Source organism: Styela clava, chromosome 13, assembly GCF_964204865.1.
Source record: "Styela clava chromosome 13, kaStyClav1.hap1.2, whole genome shotgun sequence".
Lineage (NCBI taxonomy): Eukaryota > Metazoa > Chordata > Ascidiacea > Stolidobranchia > Styelidae > Styela > Styela clava.
Genome location: NC_135262.1, coordinates 9,308,926 through 9,329,861, shown reverse-complemented (window position 1 = coordinate 9,329,861; position 20,936 = coordinate 9,308,926). Strand labels below are relative to the sequence as shown.

Genomic DNA, 20,936 nt, shown 5'->3' with positions numbered 1-20,936 from the left:
GTAACCGATTGTTTCTGCTGATCATCATATTTCTAGTGTACAATTCCACGCTATCATTCTTCATAGTCTCAGAATCTCTTGGAACTGCTCCTGTGTCTTACCAGTGACTTCCAGGGATATTGTTTGAGCCCCTTACTGTTCCTGGTTTTCATCAATTACCTTAAACACTGTTCTTCATTTTTCTCAAAATCATTTTCTGATGGCCATATTGGACCACGTATAAACTCTTTTACAATTGTTCAAGAATTGAGCCTGACATTTAGATAATACTTCTATTGTACAATACTACAGTTTCATTCTTTATAGTCTCAGTAGCTCTCGGTACATCAGTGTTTCCCATGACTTTGCTCAGTCTATTTTGTTTCTAAGTGAATTCGCATAACCATGCTTTGTGCAAATCTCTTTAAAATAGTATTTCAATCCTGTAGGGAATTGATATATGCGAACGTCAAGTATTGCCGGAATTCCCATTATATAAGAGTGGTTCATGTATTTGCCTTCACCTCCGTGGTATGACTTTCTTCATCAAACACATTCAATAATTGGAACAAATTGAAATGGCAACCCAATTTCTCTGTGTTTTTTTCCCTTTTTTGTTTCAATATGTATAAAATCATATCTTATCACTGACTAAATAGATTTATCATTTTCTATCGAACACACTCAGTATCGTAAATTCAGTATTGCCCCACTTTTATGTATTAGGTAGTTATTATTCAACAAAAAATTGAAGTGGACATTAGGAAATTTCTGTTTTCTATAAAAACATGTTGTAATATACATCTTCACGTACATTTTTAGATGCAGAGAAAATTGTTGACAAGTTTCGTGGAAAGACATTACCTTTTTGTGGATTTCCACTGAAGCTCTCACTCTATTTTCATTGTTTATATGATCGTCATGTTGATATAAAGAATATCAAAGAGATCGATGAATATTATGCAAAAAATATTTTCACAAGAACTGAACCAGGTAATGAAATTGAAAATTGGGATGAAAGAGAAAAAATATAGCAATACTAAAAAACTTGATGGGGAAAAATAATAAAATCTCACGAATAGATAGCCATATTTCTTATTGTATATTATATTCACTGATAATATGTGGGTGTATTTTGGTAGACAAATCCCAGGTAATTAGTTTTCATTTATTATACGCATATCTGATTTATGTTCATTCCTTTAGCAGCTTTTTTTCTTTTTCGCAAAAGCCTTTTCATGCAAACTTTGTGTTGATTATGGTATCTTTTAATAAATACATCATTTGTGTAATTAATACAATTTATGAAATAACCTACAAAACTTGTTTCCTTAAGATCCTGCATTGTTGAATTTACTTTTGTTTACCTGTTGTCTTTACTGTTTACTTCCTATTTCTGTCAAAAAATTATGGTTCCTGTTGTGCCATATACAGTTTCATCACCATCATTTTGGCCATTTCCACATAAAAATTTGGAGTAATTTCATAGAACTTGGCATGGAAGAAACTTTTTTCCCAGAAAAAGTTATTGATTGCCTGAATTTTGTGAAATTTCCGGAATTTAAGAAAATCAAATTTATTTTTGTAGTCATGGAATAAATATTATAATTTACAGTTACAGCGTGTGATTATTTCACCAGTTTATAGTTTTTCGAAGCATTTTGAATTGCATATTTCCAATCTTCAAATTATATTTGATGAATATAGTGAGAAAAAAATTCAAAATGCAATATTTTCAGGTTGTAATAATTACCGAAAATTTTTTTCAACCATACTATTAGGTATTAGGTTTAAGCGTTTTAGCAGGGTTAAGTTTACATCATATTTTATTTTCAGTCATTGGTGATTCAAGTCTTAACAATGCAAGAAAGAAAACTTTTTATTATTGTAAGGATGCTGATGTGAATATTCTTAAGTTTCTTTTTGAAAAACAAGAACATATGAATTTGCTCAATTTAAGTTTACAACCCGGGTGTTCTGCGGAAGCCACTCGGCATGGCCTGGAGATTTCTTTATCCACGGTTTGAAATTTTAATATTTTGTCCTTTTTTTATTGAAAAAAATATGAAAATTCAAATTCAGTTCGTTTCTCACATATCTATAAATTGCATTATTTTTAGGATGTTGGTATTTGTAAAGTCATCCTCAGCTGATTTAGTAGCTGCGAAGTCATATAAACAATGCATTAATTTCTTCTCTATATTTTATATATCACAATATTGTGGGTGTGATGACCTAGGGCAGGGGTGGGCAACCCCTGGCACGCATGTTGAACTTGGCACGCGAGCCCATTTATTCGGCACGCGAGCGAGGCCTTGGAAACGAGATCATTCTCTTTCAGATAAAAAGTTGCTGATGAAACTAGGTGTCCCTTTTTTCCATTATTGTTTGTTCTCAATCCGTCATTTATTTATTGAACACTTTTTGTTATTCCATGACAAATGGCTACAAAGAAATCTATTATGACATAACAAATGAGTGAGCTGTCGAGAAGAGCACAGCAATCATTTGATACATTCTTACGTAATATACCGTAGTTTGTATGAGCCATCCTTTTTCTTCATTTCTGCTTGATTTATGAAGTTGTACAGCTCATGATGGTTAGAGTTACTTGCTTACCTACATTTGTAAATTAATTTCGAAATATAAGCGAATAGGGAAGGGAATACAAGAGAGAACACAGGAAACAAACCACTGCGTGATTGGGGTGCCATTCCCGAAAATTTTTCATGTCTTAAAAACTTTGCAACTGCATTACTCTTCATGTTTTCATCCACATAGGCTTCTGAATCTCTGTTCTCAGTTATGAACTTCAGTCATAATATGAAATATCAGTCCAGCAAATAGATTTATTACTTTTCCTATTCTATATCAGTGAGACTTCTGCTGCGGAATTACCGCTGATAGAGATTTTACATTGGTTTTATATTTTGTAACTTTCAAATAATACTCGAACTACTAGTTTCATCTTTCCGGCTACTCTTAATACGGGACTAATTAGTCTCACTAATATAGAATAAGAAAAGTAATAGTCTATTTGCCGGACTGATATTTTCCCGAATAGTGAATCTACATATTTAAAAGGTTTATTATTTTGTAATTTTTCTTTAAAGCAGCAAAGCATTGTTTTTAATTTTGGCTGGCACGCGGAAGAATTTTGCCGCTAAATTTAGTCAATTTTGGCATGCGAGTCGAAAAAGGTTGCCCACCCCTGGCCTAGGGGTTAAAGCTATATATTAGACTTAACTATGTTGGCAGATTACACATCTCGGGTTCAAATCTCATGCCCATGAATAAATTTTATTATAAATTAATCTACATCAAACTTATAATACCAAAAGCAATTTTGTTTATTGGACAGTAATGTATACTGTAATATGCTTCAAAAAATTTTTGTAGTATTTTACCATTATTTAATATAAATTAGTATGGGTGTGAAAACAATACAAGTATAATCAAAACGGCGAATTTAGTTCCATTCCATAGAAGTTGTTATAAAACATTTCAATCATGCAAAAATACGGAAGCAATAAAAAAAATCTCCTTGACAATGTGAACAGTAATTTTTATTGTATTGTCACAACAAAATCTTCTGTATTCAAGGAGTCCACTGATGCTGAAAGCAAGTGCAAGCGTCAAATTGACAAATTTTTGAAATACTACATTTCTCAAAAATTCAGTGATTTTGATGAAACCAACAAAGAAATAATTGACTTAGTAGACTCAGACAATGACGATGTTTGTATAAGGTGATTATAATGAATGTTTGCTTTCATTGAATGCATGTATGCATTTTTATTTATTTTTTGATGAATTGTTTAATGCTCATTATGATTTTGAAGACAAAAAAAAAATTTAATTTTATATTTTAGTTCAATGGTTTTATTTTACTTCAATGGTTGCCCATAGTTTCTCTCATAGATCAGCCTCATTTACTTATGAGTGAATGCAGGTGATCTTGCTTCGAGCAAATATTCCTTATAAAACAATATTAACCTGATGACACAGATGGACCACATTATAGATATATATATTCCACATATTCTAAAATTTTGCATTGCTTGCTTGTTACAATACCTAACAAGGAAACAATGCAGGATATATGCCGTGCTTTATTTCTGTTGAAATATGATAGGATTCCAGGATGATTTTCATATCCGATTATTTTTGGGGGGATAAAAGTGGATTTTGCAGCTTAATGTTTTGCATAACCGCATTTCCATGGAAATCAGTTTCTTCTCCCTGAGATAAATATGAAAATTCTATTCAATTCAAAATCTAATATCCATACAGAACTCAGAAAGCTGTTTATTTTCATGGTTTATTAGCTTTGTACAGTTGCGTTGCTGGATCGTCGCTAATGAAAAGATCATCTTATACAAATTTGAATTTATCTTGCTGAGACATGGTGACAATAAATTCCACATAGCGCCTACGAAATTGACCTGCATTTTATGCCAGACTCTATTGTTCTCATTACTTTTGTCGCATACAATTTATGATTAACAACTCGAGTGTAAACAAAACATTTCTACATATGTCGTTTATTGTTTACCTTCCTAGAATCTAATCCTTTTGTGTTGTGGTCTCACCCAACGTTGGTTTTTGGCAGGTTCATGTCTCGAACAAATTTTTACTTGTTGCTTACAATCTATTGTGAAACACACAAAATGCGATTTATACCCTATTCCCATCCCTTCACATCAGAACCTGGGACATGAACATGCGATAAACTGCCTATTGTACAAATCATCGGGGTGCCGTACCTCTTTGTTCTGTGTATTCTACAAGAGTTTTATTTGTATATTCCATGTCTGTTGTCCTACTATAACGCAGCAGTTCTAAACTGCAGTTTTACTTGTTGGGGTGCATGTAACACATTTGTGTCTTAGGCCAGTAAGGTGTTGAACATGTATCCCGTCACTTTTATACCGTTTAACTATGATGCAGATACTGTTACATTTTTGAAGCAAATAAACATAAGGTACATACATACATACGATAAGATAAAAAGGCTTTTTGGATTAAAGAAAACTGATGATCTTATTTTCTGGTTATTTCAGATGGGCAAACAAAGCGAAAGATGAAGTTGTGGTTACTGGTCTCAAAGCAGAAGTGGATTCTTTTATTTCTAGCTTGAAAACACCATCTGATTATAAAACTTTGCATCTCAAAGAAGGAAAAATCAGGTATCTAATATAAATAAATCAATATACAAAATACTTTTGCCTTGCGATTTATTCAAATGTTTCTAATGTTTTCAAGCATAGATTACAGATATGATTTCAGAATTGATTAGAATTGTCAATTTTGAACACAAAATAAATTGATCTCAAAATCATTTTCAAAGTCAAATTGCTTGTAAAATTTTTGGGATTATCGCTTATAGAGATAGCATCAGCTTGTTATGTTTGATAGTATCATCACTCATTATTAACATATATGAATGGCATTATGGTCGGAGCTGGCTTTTAACAGAAATTCGTATATAGAAATAAAACGTTCATATGTACAGGTGGCTGGTGGATTGTGGAATTTTAAAACAAATTATGAAAGAGTATCAAGTTGTTATAAATCATGATGAAAATTTTGAATCAATTAACTTTTCTGGCATGAAAGAAAATTCAATAAAAGCTCAATCTGCTATTAAAAAGACTGTATCTGTGAGTAAATCCTATTTTGCCATTTTTTGAATATCATCTGAGATGTAGGAAATTGGCTATCGGTTGGCCTGATTCCAGAAATGCATCTTCTTACATATCAGCAGATGCTTGTCTAGATCAGGGTTCCCAAACTTCTTCAGCTTGTATCACACTAACAGCAAGATTAAAAAGTCGCGGCACACTTATTACAGATCAGTTTTATTAAATCCCTCATCTGTACGAGGTGTGGCTAAAAAGAAACGAGACTGACGTCACAGATTGCGCAACACGATTAACCATTGGTAATCAACACTTTTACAGTGTGGTGTAATAAGTGTTCTTTGTTCAACAGCTTTTTTGACACAACATCGCAATTATTTTTGCTCTTTAGGAGCCATAGGTGAATGTGATTAATTGCTTGTTGAAAAAAAAATTGCCGTGCGAGATCTGATTGAGTTTTTTGGCGATAGGGGGTTCAATTGCAGAATGACGATTGAGCAATGAATTAACATTAAATTTTGTGTCAAACTTGGAAAAACGGCGACTGCGACTTTGAAGAAATTGTGTGATGTTTATGGAGATTCTTCCATGTCCAGAACAAGAGTTTTTGAATGGCACAAGCGATTTGTGGGATGCAGGGAGGATGTGGAGGATGATTCGAAGTCAGGAAGGCCTTGCACTTCCACAACTGATACCAACATCGAAAAGGTATCAGTTGTGAGTTCAGTTGTGAAAGGCAGTTGATTCGCAGCGACCGTCGCTCAACAATTCGCGTCATTGCGAAGTTGGAAAAGACAAAAAAAAACGGTTCGCACCAGTTTGGTTGACACTTTTGGCTTGTGAAAGGTGAGTGCCAAAATGGTGCCAAGGCTGTTGACTGAGGAGCAGAAAGCTCAACGATTAAATGTTGCCCAGTTGACATGCATTTTTCCAAGTTTGACACAAAATTTAATGTTAACTCTTTGCCCAATCGTCATTCTGCAATTGAACCCCCTATCGCCAAAAAACTCAATCAGATCTCGCACGGCAATTTTTTTTTCAACAAGCAATTAATCACATTCACCTACGACTCCTAAAGAGCAAAAATAATTGCGATATTGTGTCAAAAAAGCTGTTGAACAAAGAACACATATTACACCACACTGTAAAAGTGTTGATTACCAATGGTTAATCGTGTTGCGCAATCTGTGACGTCAGTCTCGTTTCTTTTTAGCCACACCTCGTAAGTATTATGCGTTTCGGCAGTAAATAAGATTATAACAAGATTTCGCAGGTCAATTGTAACAAGTCTTTATCGTTTTTAGCTTTTTATTTCTGTCAGCGTATAAAATTAATATTCGCAGAATCATGAAAATGTAAATAAAAAAACATTTTGTTGTACTATATATATTGTATTGCATTCGTTGTACTGATATACTGACGGAAGATTTGCATGGCAAAATTAACAATTCTTTTTATTTCATGTGAAAAAGGAAATGTGAAAAATTATGGAAGTAATATCACTTTAAGAGTCTTTTATTCTTTAACTGCTGCCAGTTTGAAGATAATTGCCTAGTTAAAGTCTAGCGACTTTGCTTTGAGCGGACTTGCATTGTCGGGTTGGGGTCGAAACCGTATAACACTTCATATTTTAGAAAAGTGTGGCATAATACATCACCTATCGGTGGACATAGAATAATAAATCTTTATACAGGATGTTCCAAAAAAGGAAATCCACACAATATGTTCCAAAGGACTGGGTTCCGTTTTTTTGGCTCACCCTATACCGAACTACACCCATTGGTTGCAATGTAATAAAGTTCATGTTGCAGTGTTGATTATGGTGAAAAAATCTCTGGAATTTTGTGAAAATTCGCGGAACAATTTCAAAACCTTGGCGGCACGCTAGTGTTTTCCAACTACTAAGAGATGAATTATCATTTACACATTAGTCTAAAATCTATGTAACAGCTATTCAGCAGACACAGGATCAAATTTGATCATAATGTTGAATAATTTGAATATTAAAAAACAAATCAAGTTGATGAATTTTTGCTTTGTTTCTGAAACACTCGGAATATGTTTTATTCAGGTGATAGGTATTAATGCTTGAATAATAGGTTTTTAAACTTATTTTATATCCAGCCTAGCAATTCATTGCAGTTTGCACAGGTGTGGTCATACCAGAATAATGAAAATTCAGCGGCTGTTTCATCGATAAATATTGATATATTGAAATATTGATATTCGGTGATGAAAAGTCAGTTTAGTGTTAAATTTTTCCCAATATTTGTCCCAATATTTCATAGCCAATATTTTATTTTCAATATTTTTAGACTCTAAAATGTGAAAGATATATCCCAAGCGAAAAGGCTTTTTTGGAGTTTTTAAAGGACTCTAAACAGAATGAAAATATTTCACAGCATGTTCTCAGAATATTTCAAAAAGAAAATGTTTGTGGTAAATGGATCTATATTTCAAATATAGCATAAATGTGTTTTTGACAGCTTACTCAAATCTGTTTTCGAGATTTGTTACTTTAAATGTGATGTATTTAGAATGAACATATTTATCGCATTTGACACCTTTAAAATGCAATATAGTTTCATCAATTTTTTTGCAAGGTGTTTTTTTGTTTAAAACTAGAGCAGCCTATAAAAATGAAACATATTGTTTTTCAATGTTTCAAAATTATTGAGTGACTAAAACTTTTTCCAGCAAATCTTCAATTTGAAGATGATTGGCCCTATATATGGTCAGATGAAAAGAATATGAGTTCTTCTTTAGCATGTTTGAATGACAATTTAGTTGTTGACGAGTCTATGGAACTTTTTTCTGTAACCACGAATGAAAAGCTGAGCCAAGGTTGGAAAATTGCATCCGCAATGGAAACTGATGGGAAAATTCAGCTTCGTATGAAAGTAAATCTTAATTAGGTTCAAATATTAAAATTGAGTGTTAATTGGATGAGGTATAATCTGTTCATGGGTTGGCAATGTTTTCTTTCCAGTGTGCCAATTTGCAAAATATACATTTGTGTGCCAATAAAAATTGCGATAGATAGACGAGAATATCAGTCAGAGACGAGGACTTATCGATCAAAAGTTAGGGGATCCCCCAAAACCTGGGCTGACAAGCCATTATTCTTTTTGATATTTTCATTTTATGCCAAAACTGAAAGAGTTAATTATTTGGATTTTTTACCCGAAAAATCGAAAGGTTTCATTTGGTGTTCCACAAACAAATATTTATATAAAAAGTGTTCCACGGAAAATCACTGTTCTAAAAAAGTGAGTTACTTGATTAAAATTATATTTTTTACAAGTATCCTGTCTTACATATTTGTTACTTTTAAATAATGCTGATAAATTTTTTTTATTCATATCAGGAGAATATTTTGTCAATTGTCGGCTTCAAACAGTTTGTAAGCCAGGCCAAAGAAAAATTGAGGGAACTATTTGGATCTTTGGTGAATTTCAGAATGATATATAAGGCAGAGTATGGAAAAGCTCAATTTTTCTTGAAGTTTGAAAACTTTAGAGACATTTGCCGAAAAAATCAATTGAAGCATGAGTTGGTTGATGAAGGTATCTTACTGAAGGGGACACAAAGAGGCCTGAAAACAAGTCAGTATTACAAACTATTTTGTGTTTCATGTCAAAATTAGCTCTGATTTTAGGATAAGAATGAAACAGATGTGCTCATTTTGAATGAAATGTTATATCTAATATTCGAAAGCAAAAATTTTGTTTGGATCAAAATTTGAATTTTTGGTGTTCATGTAATATTCAAGAAATATATCACAGTTTATTTGTAATGAATGATCAGTTCATTTAATATAATAAAATATTATATAATAAAGCGTAGAGGTATGAAAAAAAGAACTATTTTCCTCATTTAGTGGGAGATGCTTTATTGGCTTGGAACAAGAATACTGTTTTGCTGTCAAGAACTGTGGAAAAACATGGCATTGTAGAGTATTTCATCGATGGCAAAAGTAAACACGTACTGGATACAATTGGGAAAAATAATAAGTCAACAATATTTGTCAAAACAGAAAGACAAAGATCACAAATGCTCAAGGTGAATTTTTTCAAAAATATATCTGCTCAATGTTAATACATTTATGCCTTTTGATTTCATCAAATATTAAAATATGTGACAACTGCATCATGCACTATGTGCGCTTGAACATTTTTCTGTTCGGTCTGCTAATTAGATAAATTGAATATTCACCATTCGTTCAAATTTTTTGTATATGTAGAAACCAAATGATGACAAGTTTGAATGGAAAGCACCAAGTCATAAATTGAACAAAGTACATTCAGTTGCACTTGGACCCTTGAAAATATCTGTTCGTCAAGGTGATATAACCAATGAAACTAATGATGGAATTGTCAATGTAACTGGAGTAACATTTGATTTGTCCAAAGGTAATTATGGCTATAGTTCCTTAGTGGATTTGATATTTGGTTTTTCGATCCAATCACAGGTTTGCATATTTGCAAAATCAACTACCAGCAATTTGAAGATTTGAATTTTCATTTAACTTTATTAAACTTTTCAAACATATTAGTATCTTACATTTTGGAAAATTTGCGAATGATTAATATTTTTTTGTGTAAGGGACAATATCCAGAAAAATAGTAGAAAAAGGTGGAAAAATAATCAAGCAAGAAGTATTTGATTCTACGGGGAAATATATTCGCGTAACGAGCAACGGAAAACTCAAATGCAAAAAAATACTACATGCAGTCATCCCCAATGACAGAAAGAAAATTGTCAAATTTTTAGTTGATGTTTTAAAAGAAGCCAACTTTCGCAAATGCCTATCTCTTTCAATACCTGCTATTGGAACAGGTATACATTTTGTTTTATACCTATAGAGCAGGGGTCACCAACCTGTTCGAAGCCGAGGGCTCCTTTCTGGGTACAGATTAAGCCGAGGGCTACCATTTCATTGTACACTTCTAAAAAAGTAAATTTGTTCGATTAAGCTTCATTTATTGATAATTACTGGTATTTAGTCAAGTAGACACACTGATAAACTTTAGGATTCTTCGGGAAATCAAACAATTATCACAACGTAGCAAACAAATTACTATCTACGGCACTTCCATTTTCAAACTGCATGTTTTTCAAATTGATTTTAAAGTGATCCCTACAATAATATCCTCGGAAACCACAGGTCCATAATGTACCTGCTTGTTACGAACACCCTGCATAACCCTAAGATAAAATGAAATTGACAGTTGTACCGTCAAATGTTACATTTACATACACATTAAGCTAATTATGAATATCTTGTTTTCAACAAGAAGAAAACCAAAATCGAACAAATTTGGTCTAATGCTCTCCACCAGTGTGTTGTACTCAGGCGTGTAACTTAACACTGTAACCCTGTCTAGCGAGTCTTGCAGATTTTCATCAGTGAGGCTTGTTCCATGTTTAGTTCCTTGTGAAGTTCATATCAAAAAAATGTTGATTCCCAAAGATAGATTGAACCAAACACTGGTCTGGTGAAGGGATTGCTGTTAAAAGGCGAGCTTTTTCTGCTCTTACTGCGCTGGCCAATGTATAGTGACAAGATGTGAAATATCTCCCGATTTGTTGTTGCTATAATTGCCCCGCAAATGAGACATACGCAAGGTGGTGAAAAAAAAACACCTCCCATTCATCGTAAAAAATTGTAGATTTTCTTTCGTTTTTCTGTTATTTTTCTTTGAAATCAATAATTGTATTATTGCTGCTCCACAAATCAACGGACAAAAAAAAACGTGGGTTCGTGGAATGTGATATCTGTGTGACGTCATAATTGGGAAAGTATCGAATGACCCGTCACAATACTGAGGTGAAATACTAATCAGGTTGATCGCTACAATAATAATTAACATAGTGTCATTCCCAGTTCCCACATACAGACATAAATGTGATTTATACAAGAATAGCATGACAAAAATTAATTGATGTAGCTTACTTATAAGCGCTGTTATTAAGCTTATTTCGGAACAGCCTGCGGGCGACTCATGTGACTTGGTGTGACGGGTGACTTGGTGCCTGTGGGCAACGGGTTGGTGACTCCTGCCTTAGAGTTTACATTTTCATTTCATATCATTATCAGTTATTCATGACATCATATCATTAACACAGATGTAAGTTAATATTTTCAATTGCTAAAAAAATTAAAAGCAGTTTGGGTGTATGTGATTAATGAAATATGTGTACCACAAAATGGTTCCAGAGTTAGATAAAATTCATCTAAATAAAATATATATTTAAAGTTGATTTCTAATTAACAATTTGCCAAGAAGGGATATTCACAATAAAAATATGGAAACCATTTTCCTTTAATTCATGGTCACATTGGTGCGATGCACAATTTTCTGTTGCTTTTGTGCTATATTCAAAAAGTTATCATTGTCTTGCAAAGGCCCTAATTTTTAATTGAAACCTTTAAACTTAAATTAATACCCCGACAATTAATAACCCAAATCATTTAACCACATACTACATTGATGCATAATATGAATGTGTCTTTCATTTGACTAATTTTGATTTTTCTTGATTATTCTTGCTCTTGATCCCAATTTTTACATTCTAATATCTTTATTGTGAGTTTCTGTACAACATACTTGTTGGTGAAAATCAAGCTTACCTTTGTTTATAACCATTCCCTTAGTATCTTTCACATCTCTGACTAAAATTCTGTAGTGTTTTGTAATTTTCCTCGCTTTACTTTATATTGTTTCTGTCAAGGTATAATTGGCCTATCAAGTGCAGAATCTGCAAAAATGATGTTTGATGCTTTTCGAGAATTTGTGAAAGAAGTTAAAAATATTGAACATCTAAAAATCATTGATATTGTGATATTTGAAGACTCACATTTGTCGGATTTTGAAACTGAAGTTGCCATGCAAGGAGTTGGTAAGCATAATGTTTTTATCTTTCATAATCATTTTATCGCTAATGTCAGAGACAATTTTGTTTAATTATGATCAAATAATATATTTTTTTATTAACCCTTTCCATGCGATTTTTATTTTTTATTAAATAATCGTATTTGCTACGCCGATTTTATGCATTTTGTACCCCCACAACAAATTGATCGTTTAACGAAAAACTAATGATCCTCTGCTGCCCACTGACGGCTCGTTGGAAAGCTTATTTAAAGAGCTTGCAATTGGCGATTAAAAACAAAAATTTTTTTAACAGTGGTGTACTGAGTCACAAACCGGATAGTAAAAAGGCATTTTTTTCTTGGGAGTTGAAACTCCAAACCGTGATAAAAAATAGAAATATTCGCTAAATCCTTTACTGTTACTGCTTCGTGGTTGGCAAACAATAGCATAATATTGCTGTAGCAATTTCGTGATCTAACTCAAAATACTTTGATAGATGGAAGGGATAATATGTCTTCTATAACCACCCAAAAAACACCGAAATTTGCATAAATTTCAAAAACACTCCCTCGTTCCGCCACAAATAAAATTCCTGTCGTAAACGAAAGCGAGATTTACCGTCGCTTATGTTAATCTCGAAGAAGACTTCTTATCAATAAACTAAAACCCGGAAAAACTAGACCAACAGTTTGTGACCGATTGCTAAATAAAACAGTGGAGTACATCAACGTACCCGCCACAATCTAGCGACTTTTGTCGTTGAGGCAGCCTAATCTTATGACAAATCATAGCTTCTTATTCGGTTACTAATAACGTTTGTGTGAGGAAAAAAAAATTATTTATACTAAAAATATGTACAACATTCGCAAGTTAAGCATTCCAGCATTTCTTTGCTTATGAGTTATGAGCATAACCAATAGATTTTGATCTATGTTTTCTTTGTGATTTAGAGCTTGACCATTTTTACCATGTAGCAAGATTATTTACTGAACTAATACTTTCCAAAAATATTTTATTTATTTTTTATTTTTTATTGATTGTGCTTTGCAGGAAATCAAATTCCAACTAAAAAAAGCACATATGGAGCAAATTCTCCGAAGAAGGTATTCCATTTTAATTTTTCATTATTTTGACCGACATAAAATCGAATCATCAAACTGTAATGTAAATCTTTTTAAAATTGGGGAGAATGTTTGCATGTTAACATACCAATTTGACATAGCAGAGTCCCATTCGCATTTAGTATCATCATCCTGTTGTCATAAATATATATCCAATATTGAATGGAAATGCTGCTATCACAATTATTTAATAAGCTGATACTTTGTGTCAATGCAGAAAAGTAATGGAAAGAAAAGCCAATCCAATAATACATCAGCCACGATTGGTAATCTTACAGTATCTGTGCGGCAAGGAGACATTACTTTGGAGACTAACACTGCTATTGTTAACAGTACTGGAACAATGTTTGATTTGTCTCAAGGTTAGAAAAATTTTGGATTAAGAATCTGAAACCGTAAAATCTATTTGTGGCTGATTTGCATACTGAAATAATCATGAGTTTGAATGTTTATGCACTAAATATTGAATCTTGAGTCTTTGTGCATAGTATAGAGCAGTGTTTCCCAAACTGTGTTCCGCGAGCGTCTTCCGAGTGTTCTGTGGAAAATAAATCAAAAATACGACTAAATGGGTCGCCATGGCGATCTAAGGATCGTGAAGTTGTCGCCCAACTGACCGCGTCACCATCGTCTTAAAGCGGACTAACTAAGGTAGGGTAGTGGCATTTTTGTTAATCGTCAACCTAGCTTTTGACTGTTAAGTTCATTATCAAGTTTGCAGCAATCCTTTTGGTTTTGCTTTATGCAAACAAGTAGGTCTAGAGATTAGAGACAAATGATCAACTATTCTTCCGCCATCTCTGCCTGGTTTTACTTTGAAGGGCTGAAGAAATTACTCATGTTCGCTAAACTCGATTCAGCAGATAAATAAACTGCAGCTCACGAAGTTGCAGCAAGTATTCCTATCTCCGTTAGATGTAACATTACAGGCAAACACTACGTAATGGAAAGTAAACCACATAGAAAGGTAAAATGAATTTGTTGATCCATATACACAGCATTCAAATTAAGAAACAATAAAACATTTATAATACCGGTAAATGAAATATGTAAAATATTCAATCATATTTTAGGTATGTTTAACACAATTCTGTTAGTTTTTGCGGCGCATTTGGCAACTCGCCACGATGAACCCATTGGTAACCGCTGAATTACACCGTTTTTCTTTATCAATTTAACCCTTCCATTTTTTAGTGTTCCACAAGGCGAGATAAAAAGTGTAAGTGTTTCGTGGCAGAAAAAGTTTGGTAAACGCTGGTATAGAGCAATGGTGGACAAACTGCGGCATCGTGAGCCGCATGCTGCTCGCCGGAGTTTTTATGAGGCTCTTCTCGCTAGTAATATTTATTATCCAAATTTAACTAAGAGAAACTGTAGCGTAACAGTTTTTTTTTTATTTAATAAGCGGTGGAAGAAGTTTTCATCGATGAAAAATTATGTTTTAGTATGAAAATCGTAGCGTGGAATTTTAAAGTTAAAATTAAAATTAAATTTAAAGCGTTGGCAGTTTATTGTAGCTTTATTGCGGTTAGTCTCGGTAACAGTGCAATATGTCCCGCACTGCATTGACTACATAACACTGAGACTTTTAAAAACGTTCAGATAGGATGGAAACACGAGTAAACTACTTCCGATATGACCTCGCAATATATACTTTGCAATATTGTTATTATATGTTTGTGTAAAGTTCTTTTCAGTTCACGGTATTTTAATATTATTAATTTCAAAAATTATGCGGCTCTCATATTTCTGACGTGCTGCATGTGGCTCTTATACCAAAAAAAAACCTGATATAGAGACACTTAAATTTGTAAAAGCTTAATATATCAGATTTAATTTATCTAACTCAATTTCGTATACGGCTGGCTGAAATGATGGGCATGGTTGTCTGCAGGACTACATCTAGGTTTGGAATTTGGAATTTTTATCCTGTCATAACAATAAAGGCCTCAGACAATCATGAAAGATTTGAAATTTGAAATATTCTGTGAAACTACCAACTGAATATATTTCACCTCATCATTTGTGCTGAAATTTCGTGATGATTTCATTTGTCCTTGAATATTGCATTATTCGTAGGAATGGTTTCACAAGCGATTATACGCAAAGGTGGATCACAAATTCAAAAAGAAGTTAAATCAGCTAAGGGTGATAATATTCGTGTGACATCTGGTGGGAAACTTTCATGTGCAAAGATAATTCATGTTGTGACACCAAAAAATCCAGACAAAATTGGAGTTTGTTTAATAAACATTTTGTATACTGCTGAACAACAAAGTTGCTCATCTATATCAATTCCAGCTATTGGTACAGGTAATATTTAGTCTTTTTGTACTAGGTTTCTATAACAGAGAAGTACATAGAATAAGATTTACATATTTATCCTGGAGAGAGAAAAGCCACTAATACAGCTCAATGATATGACGAACTACAACCTCTTGTCCAGTCACCAGTCCATGTCGGATATAAGAATAGTTAGCCACTTATTATTAGATGCATGCATTGGATGGTGGAGGAAGCTGTAACCAACCTGCAGTTACATGAAGCACACCCTACTGTGGCGAGGAGTCCAGCGATCCCCTCACACATAATTATACATCACAGGATTCGAACTTGCAAACCACACAGTGTATTGCAGAGGCAAGTGTATTCCTGACGCTTAGCACAGTGCGTCATACCATCTAGAACAGGCCTGTCCAACCTTCTTCATATCGCGGGCCACTTTCACATGACGAAATTCGTTGCGGGCCGCAAACGTTTGTATCAAACTTTAATACCAGCCAAGTCATGATTTCATTAGAATTTACATAATATATAATAGGCAAGATTATTAACATAAAATCAATCAAGTTAATAATTATTTACTGGTTAAGTGGTTACTGATTAGTGCTGGCGAAATATTCGAATATGAAGTCAAATATTAGAATAGCAGTTTACTATTCGAATATCTGGTAACACAGGGCGTGGACATGACACTCGCGGGTCGCTGATTCAAAAAATCAATCATTACACAACGCACTTGTAGTTTTTTGACGACCACACGAGAATCTGCACAGAGTTTTCACTAACAAACAAAGACATATTTTCAGTGGCTAATAAACGACATTGTCTCAATAAGCGTAATGTGCACCAATGTCGCGGAAACATCAAGTTTTAGTGGACCGTTTCGTAAAATTTGAAACATCAATACAAGTATTTAGTGAAAAAAACATTACAATAACTTCTGGACAAATATATATAGTTCGTCGAACATAACGCACCGTTCTGCGAAAAATAAAAAACTTAACGTCGATGTCCATCAGGGAGCAAGACTTGATGCATACGTAGAAATAAGAATCAGCATCCGGATGTAGATAGATGGCGGGAATAAACACACCAAATTCATGGAACATATTTAAGCCTATATATAACATAGTGAAAACTTGAAAAGTCAGCTTGCAAAATGTATTGGGTGGGCCGCAAATATCAGTCAGGCGGGCACCATGCGACCTGCGGGCCGCGGGTAGGGCACTCTTGATCTAGTACATATTGTTACACATCTTCATTTTTTGACATCATGCGACCTGCGGGCCGCGGGTTGGGCACCCTTGATCTAGAACATATTGTTACACATCTCCATTTTTCGACATCTAGATTGCTATTTACTTTCAACTTTTATCAAATGTAAACAGGGCAGCTGAAATTGCCTAGTGTGACAATGGCCAAAATATTGATGAAAGCTATCCATGAATTTGTGGACAGATGTCCAAACACAAAATATCTGACTAAAGTTGATTTTGTGATATATGAGGAGTCACAAATGAGCGATTTCAGACAAGGGCTTCTGGAAAGTGAAACTGGTTAGACTTTTTATTGCTTTTTTATCAGTTTTCACCTTACCAGGTATCTGACAAGCGTACTGATCATAGTTCCTCTTTCTCAATTATAGCTTAAGTCTTTGGTATGCAGTATAGGAGGGAAACACTGTGTGTCTCCGTCCAAAAAGTTATGACTTGATTGCAGCATAGAAATGTTAGTTGAATAATCCATTTTTAATACATGTTACATTATGATTGTATCAACTGATTTGGATGTGAAATGGTATTGCATATCATGTCCCAGAATTCAATTAATAATGGAATCATAGTTTTTAGCAGCTATTGATGGAAACAGCATTGTTTTGAAAAATATCATTTTCATTGGAAAGCAAATAGTTAAGATAGTGTGCAAATGTATTTAAAATGAATGGATTATTAAATTAGGTTTCATTTGACTTTAGAGTATGAAAAAACAAGGACTTCCGGCAGTCAAATTGGCAAACAATTACATGGACAAAGGAATGCTTATGGTAATTATTATTTCTGGGTATGAGTTATTGAAAATGCTAATCATATTCCTAATAAAAATGTGTCATAGGAAGACTTAATTTCTGATTTATTCTTGCTATATTTTTAATGATACTTCGTATGTTTGATTAAGACTTATTTTATTTCAATGTGATTCTTGTCATAATTAGCAATTCATTATGAATATGTTTTCAAAGTGCATGTTTCAAGAGCTAATTTTAATATACCTAATTGGTTACGTTAGATTAATATGGCCAATAAAGAAATTTTGTAGGATACCAATCTTTTTAATTAATGTTTGCCTTTTCACTTTAAAATAATTCTGCGTTGAATTTATTCTGATTTTATACACTGAATGTAATGCTAGTTGAATGCAATAAATACGTAACTGGGATAAACAGCATATCAGGAGGTTTTCATACAGATTTTCGAACAGAAATTTACAACATGATAGTTTTCGATATATTTTCATGATTTCTAAATTATTTGTAGATGAGAAAAAATATAGTCCAGATGATATTAACAATGACAAAGGATGTAAAAAAGTGGAATTTCAAATTTATTCCTTTACTCAAGAATATGGGGAGAAGGTAAATATGTTTTGCCTATGAAGATATTCAATTGGATGTAACCCATTTAGATAGTGTGCTGCTGATAAGCTAATTGAAAATGCATTTAATGTAAAAATCAATAATGAATTAATTTTAAAATGAAAGGTTATGATTTTGTTTATTTATTCTTTTTATCAAAATACATAATTTAGATAGTATTAACCACCCTGGTAATCTTTAATGATTTTTTAATCAATATTGCTGTTAGGCCTGGACTGCTCTAATGAAAAAAATCGAGGAAATGTTTCCGACTTATACAATTACTGACAACATTGTAATTGGTCTGATTGCTTCAAAATGGGAAGCTATTGAACAATTGCGTCAGAAACATAATGTTCTTATTCAAAGGTTTGTATTTTATAAATAGAAATTAAATTTTGTTCCTGGTATACGAGTCTGCATTTTGATATTCAAATCTTCGTTGAAATAACATTCCATATTTACTAACAGTTAACATATTATTATTTGAAAGAACAAAAAAATATTGAATTAGAGTAATACTTTTGAAACAATACCTTAAGGCAAACTTTTTGGTTAGTTTGGTAGATGTTGCTATTTATGTAAAGGAGCATAATCCCAGTTATGTGATATTCTGCTTATATAAGCTTGTCTATTGGCGCATTATGTTGACGTCTGTGATTACAATGCGTGGGTTCGATGGTTCTTGTGCTGAGCGGTGAAATTATGTTCAAGACCATTGCCTGACTCTAGTTGTCTTAAAGTGGTTTACTCGGCCACTATCATCTGCAAAATGAAAATGTTATAAAAAAAAACACTAATAAAAAATATGAATCGTTAGATTGTTTAATTAATATATTCTTCCTCAATAAGGGTAATTGTGGTTTTGATTATCATTCTCTTTTTTTAACCCTTATTTCATTCTTTGATACGAATTAAATGAATTATAACTACAGTATTTTGATATTATTCAGATCTAAAGATAAAATCTCAATTGAGGGAAAATCGCATAATGTATCAATTGCCTCAGATGAGATCAAAGTTATGCTGAAGGAATTTGGACTCAATCATACGGGTTGGAATGCTTATAATTTTTCTTGGGCATTCAAGAGTAAGTTTAACACTTGGGAAAATTTTGAAGATGACATCAGCCAGAAGTTAGAATTGCTGTTTCTGCAGGTATCTAATTTTTTCACTTTATGGTCTGCATAACCCCCCACCTAATTTGACTTATTTCTAGGAGTATGTTGGTTTCTGTACACACCTGAAAAAGATTCACTTATTCTAATATTACATTTAAAAAATAATTGCAAAGGGAAAAGAAAAACAAGGAGAATCAAGTAGAACGGAAGAAAACTCAGATTTTGTGAAAATCAATGATCAAGTTTATCATGTTGATTTCCAAAATATGCGATTTTTCGATGGAACTGATATAAAAAGAATAGGTAACTCTATTGATTATGTATTGTAATATTTGAAAATTTCCCTATTACATCTGTCCTCAAATCTATTATCATCACACTATCTCCAGTTTATGCATTTCGTGATTAAATAAATTACAAATTCTCCTCCTTCCATCTTACTATTAAGGAATATTTATTTTTGTATTCGTTGTAGTTGTTAGATTTTTCCACCAGTCCGTGCATCTGTAACAAAAACTGGTCTATTCAAACTACTATTATCTTACGCAACATTGTCTGGATAACATGCTATTGTTCGATATATGATTAAACCATTCTATTGACTTCTCTCTCTCAAATGGTACAAACTGGTAGAATAATACTAGAATAATAATGGCTATTTAGCAATTTGATTTATTTAGAAAATAAAAATGTCGGAACCAGACGAACTGAGCAGTTACCAATGAATAACAACCATTTTGGATCATCTTCGGTGAGATATGGGCAACATACAGTGCCAGATATTACATTAGTCAATTAGGCTGAAGTCTAATACCACAAGCTTGTGACGTTTTAGTTGGTAATTTATTACACTGAATTAAGATGCTAATATAAAATAGTTGTTTTTACATAAAATTTATTAACCCATAAATCGCCTCAAAGTGGGAAAGCTGCGCTTGTTTGCCATAAGCTGGTTTTTAAGATCAGGACATGGCTTTACTTGAGCAAAATAGATCCTACCAACTTTGCCACATATCCAATTACTATTAAGCGACACTTCAATACCAAATATAAATGAAACAATAAAATTTCTTGGCAATAAAATCAGTAATTTTTAGGGTTTTGTTGAAAATCAATCACCCAAGAAAATTCTCAGGCGACCCTGTTTTGCGTCGCGACCAATAGGTTGAAAAACACTGAAATTGTCAGATTTCTAGTAATGACTGTGGTAGATATACATGCTGGAAAATATGAATTTGTTTTTCAATGGTTGTCACTGAAAAATTTCTGAAAATGTCTCA

At 33.0% G+C, this 20,936-nt stretch overlaps 1 protein-coding gene across 1 annotated transcript in view; it reads left to right on the top strand.

The window, feature by feature from the left end:
• The window catches only part of LOC120332940 (protein mono-ADP-ribosyltransferase PARP14-like), a 31,757-nt gene that overhangs the window by 6,091 nt on the left and 4,730 nt on the right, over window positions 1-20,936 (top strand). Inside the window, exons 9-30 of the mRNA XM_039400290.2 lie at window positions 802-972; window positions 1,816-2,000; window positions 3,583-3,728; window positions 5,043-5,168; window positions 5,495-5,642; window positions 7,937-8,060; window positions 8,319-8,521; window positions 8,989-9,226; window positions 9,502-9,683; window positions 9,865-10,033; window positions 10,227-10,460; window positions 12,357-12,524; window positions 13,550-13,602; window positions 13,838-13,982; window positions 15,700-15,933; window positions 17,292-17,459; window positions 17,879-17,947; window positions 18,438-18,535; window positions 18,765-18,904; window positions 19,489-19,693; window positions 19,830-19,959; window positions 20,337-20,407. Of these exons, the coding sequence (XP_039256224.2) occupies window positions 802-972; window positions 1,816-2,000; window positions 3,583-3,728; window positions 5,043-5,168; window positions 5,495-5,642; window positions 7,937-8,060; window positions 8,319-8,521; window positions 8,989-9,226; window positions 9,502-9,683; window positions 9,865-10,033; window positions 10,227-10,460; window positions 12,357-12,524; window positions 13,550-13,602; window positions 13,838-13,982; window positions 15,700-15,933; window positions 17,292-17,459; window positions 17,879-17,947; window positions 18,438-18,535; window positions 18,765-18,904; window positions 19,489-19,693; window positions 19,830-19,959; window positions 20,337-20,407 (3,407 nt within the window). The remainder of the gene's footprint in view (window positions 1-801; window positions 973-1,815; window positions 2,001-3,582; window positions 3,729-5,042; window positions 5,169-5,494; window positions 5,643-7,936; window positions 8,061-8,318; window positions 8,522-8,988; window positions 9,227-9,501; window positions 9,684-9,864; window positions 10,034-10,226; window positions 10,461-12,356; window positions 12,525-13,549; window positions 13,603-13,837; window positions 13,983-15,699; window positions 15,934-17,291; window positions 17,460-17,878; window positions 17,948-18,437; window positions 18,536-18,764; window positions 18,905-19,488; window positions 19,694-19,829; window positions 19,960-20,336; window positions 20,408-20,936) is intronic.